Source organism: Arachis ipaensis, chromosome B06 (assembly GCF_000816755.2).
Source record: "Arachis ipaensis cultivar K30076 chromosome B06, Araip1.1, whole genome shotgun sequence".
Lineage (NCBI taxonomy): Eukaryota > Viridiplantae > Streptophyta > Magnoliopsida > Fabales > Fabaceae > Arachis > Arachis ipaensis.
Genome location: NC_029790.2, coordinates 129,463,246 through 129,465,864, shown reverse-complemented (window position 1 = coordinate 129,465,864; position 2,619 = coordinate 129,463,246). Strand labels below are relative to the sequence as shown.

Genomic DNA, 2,619 nt, shown 5'->3' with positions numbered 1-2,619 from the left:
AGCTCAAATTTAACATTTAGGTGAATTAACTACCTCTACCTGTAAGTTAGTCCCACCTATCAAAATTGAAAACAAGAAGCATGTTCAAGGATGGAGATGGAGGTAAGCATTGGAGAGAAGGGTACAGCTGAGAGATGAACTTATTTTGACATGCATGATTAGTATTACTAGGAGTTTTTCTCAGTTCTCATCCATTTCAAACATTAACCCTTTTAACCTGTTCTGTCATTTCTGAAAAATCTCTGCATAATACTCTAGTCTTAGTTTACAATTTTCAGGTTTCTGTTTCCTTTTCTCTTTTTTGTGTGTACAATGATCAGGGTAGCTTAATGTTTAGTTGCCTTTCTTTAGACTCTTAACAGGGATCATGGGTATCCATTGCGTGTGGTTGTGCCTGGCGTCATTGGAGCTCGATCTGTTAAATGGCTGGAAGATATCAATATTATTGAAGAAGAATGCCAGGTCTGATACGTGATGTATAATAACTTAAAATACCAAAACTTTCTTTTCAGAATGTTCTAGAACTTAACATTATCAAATTTCAGGGCTTCTTCATGCAGAAAGACTACAAAATGTTTCCACCATCAGTGGATTGGGATAATATTAATTGGTCAACCAGGAGGCCCCAAATGGATTTCCCTGTTCAGGTACACTGATTATTGTACTTCCTGCTGTACATAACTTAGTTTGGGTTACAGAGAAAAAGTTGATTAATATTTTCAAATCCAGTCCCCAATCCATCATACAGAATAAATTTATGCATTTTCCAAGAAATACTTTGGTATTAATAAGTAATGATTTCATTTTGGCAGTGTGCTATATGTTCTCTAGAAGATGTGAGCACAATAAAGCCTGGGAAGGTTAGTTTATGTGATCGTGTACATGGGCTACTCATGCATGATCATGAATGTGCTTTTGTTGGTTCGATATGAAATGCACAAACATGGTTCTTTTCTTGATCTTGTTTTACATTGCTTGAATGTTTGAGTTTAATACTCGGATATTACATTTAGGTAAAAATTAGTGGGTATGCAGCATCAGGTGGTGGCAGAGGCATTGAGAGAGTCGATGTTTCTGTTGATGGAGGCAAAACCTGGATTGAAGCCTCAAGATGTCAGAAAAGTGGTGTCCAATACATAGCGGATGGCTTCAACAGTGACAAATGGGCATGGGTGCTATTTGAGGTCACAGCTGATATTCGTCAGAGCACCGAGATTGTTGCAAAAGCGGTATGTAATACATCTTCTGCTCATTCTCATGATTCTAGTTACTTGTCTTATGGAACTAGCAAGATATCCTAAATACCTGGCATCTATTGATGTATACATCTAAGAGATAATAACTGGATATGCTTCATACAAAATGTGACAAATTGTTGAAACTGTTGTCCATTCCAATTTCCAGATTATTTGCACCAATCGAGTTTTACAAACACTAACATCTACTCACAAGTTGTTGAGTGTCAGTCTAAAGTCCTCCATGAGTTCAAATAATTTTAACTTTATTGTGTTTTATGTTCCAGTTCATGTAAGTTAGTTTTATAAAGTAATTAGATTAATTTGATGAATGAAGTTGTATGAGAGAGTGGGATGACGTAAATGATATTCATTATATGATGATGGATAAATTATACAAATAGATAATTGATGAATGTTGGAGGAGCTAACCACAACTTTCATGGCTAAGACGATAGTTGTTCTGACTTCATCAAATGTGCCTAGGACTTTCTTCACTGACTTCCAATGTCAATTAGTTAAATATGTGTTTTTTTTAGTTATTTGATTTTCTAGGGTTTTCTGATATTATATATATATACCCCTTTCTAGCTATTGTGTATCAATTTTATCAGGCTATTTGTAGAAATGACCATGGCCTTATTCTTTTTCTTCTTAGAATCTCTCTGTTTCGGCGGTTAAAATTAGGTTCGAAATTTTCATGAGTTCCACATATAATCTTACACATCAAACTCATCAATGAAATTTTGCACCCATTTTTACCCCTCAACAAAAAAACTCTTATTAATAAAAAAAAATGTATAGCCTCATAGATTGATGCTACATTGCTTAAATTTCTATATATGTTTCTAATACTGCTGGCTGATTTTGCAGATAGATTCAGCTGCAAATATCCAACCTGAAAAGGTTGAAGACATTTGGAACTTGAGAGGAATATTAAACACTTCATGGCATAGGGTGAAAGTTCAAGCCGGTCACTCAAACTTATAAAGTAAATAAAAAAAAAAAATCTTGTCACTATGCAGCCTTGCTTTTTTTTTTTTGGCCTTCCTTCTCTCCCAACTACAAGAATGCTTGAAGGTTATTACTTCACAGCCAAAACTGAACACATTTTAGTCATGATTTGATAAAGGTCCTTATGTCTAAGGAGAACGAGTAATAACTAAATGCTTACATTTCTCTAGGATTGTCAAAATCTCGGTTTCTTTGAGTAATTATACTGTGTTTGGTTCTACTTGAGGATATCTCAAATTTGTTTTTGTTTTTATAGTAAAGTTTTGTTCCATATCATTAGAAATATTTTTACTCCTATTTTACTTTTCACAAATTCTTGGTAGTAGATGCTTCGGTTCTTGGTAATGGTAGTAGATGCTTCGGGGGTTAT

General features: G+C 34.4%; 1 protein-coding gene across 5 annotated transcripts in view; it reads left to right on the top strand.

The window, feature by feature from the left end:
- LOC107605131 (sulfite oxidase) overlaps positions 1-2,469 on the top strand; it is a 6,637-nt gene extending 4,168 nt beyond the window's left edge. For all 5 annotated transcript variants that reach the window (XM_016306887.2, XM_016306888.2, XM_021105141.1 and 2 more), the window contains 5 exons: positions 352-462; positions 546-647; positions 813-860; positions 1,014-1,229; positions 2,109-2,469. In XM_016306887.2, the coding sequence (XP_016162373.1) occupies positions 352-462; positions 546-647; positions 813-860; positions 1,014-1,229; positions 2,109-2,225 (594 nt within the window). In that variant the 3' untranslated portion in view covers positions 2,226-2,469. The remainder of the gene's footprint in view (positions 1-351; positions 463-545; positions 648-812; positions 861-1,013; positions 1,230-2,108) is intronic.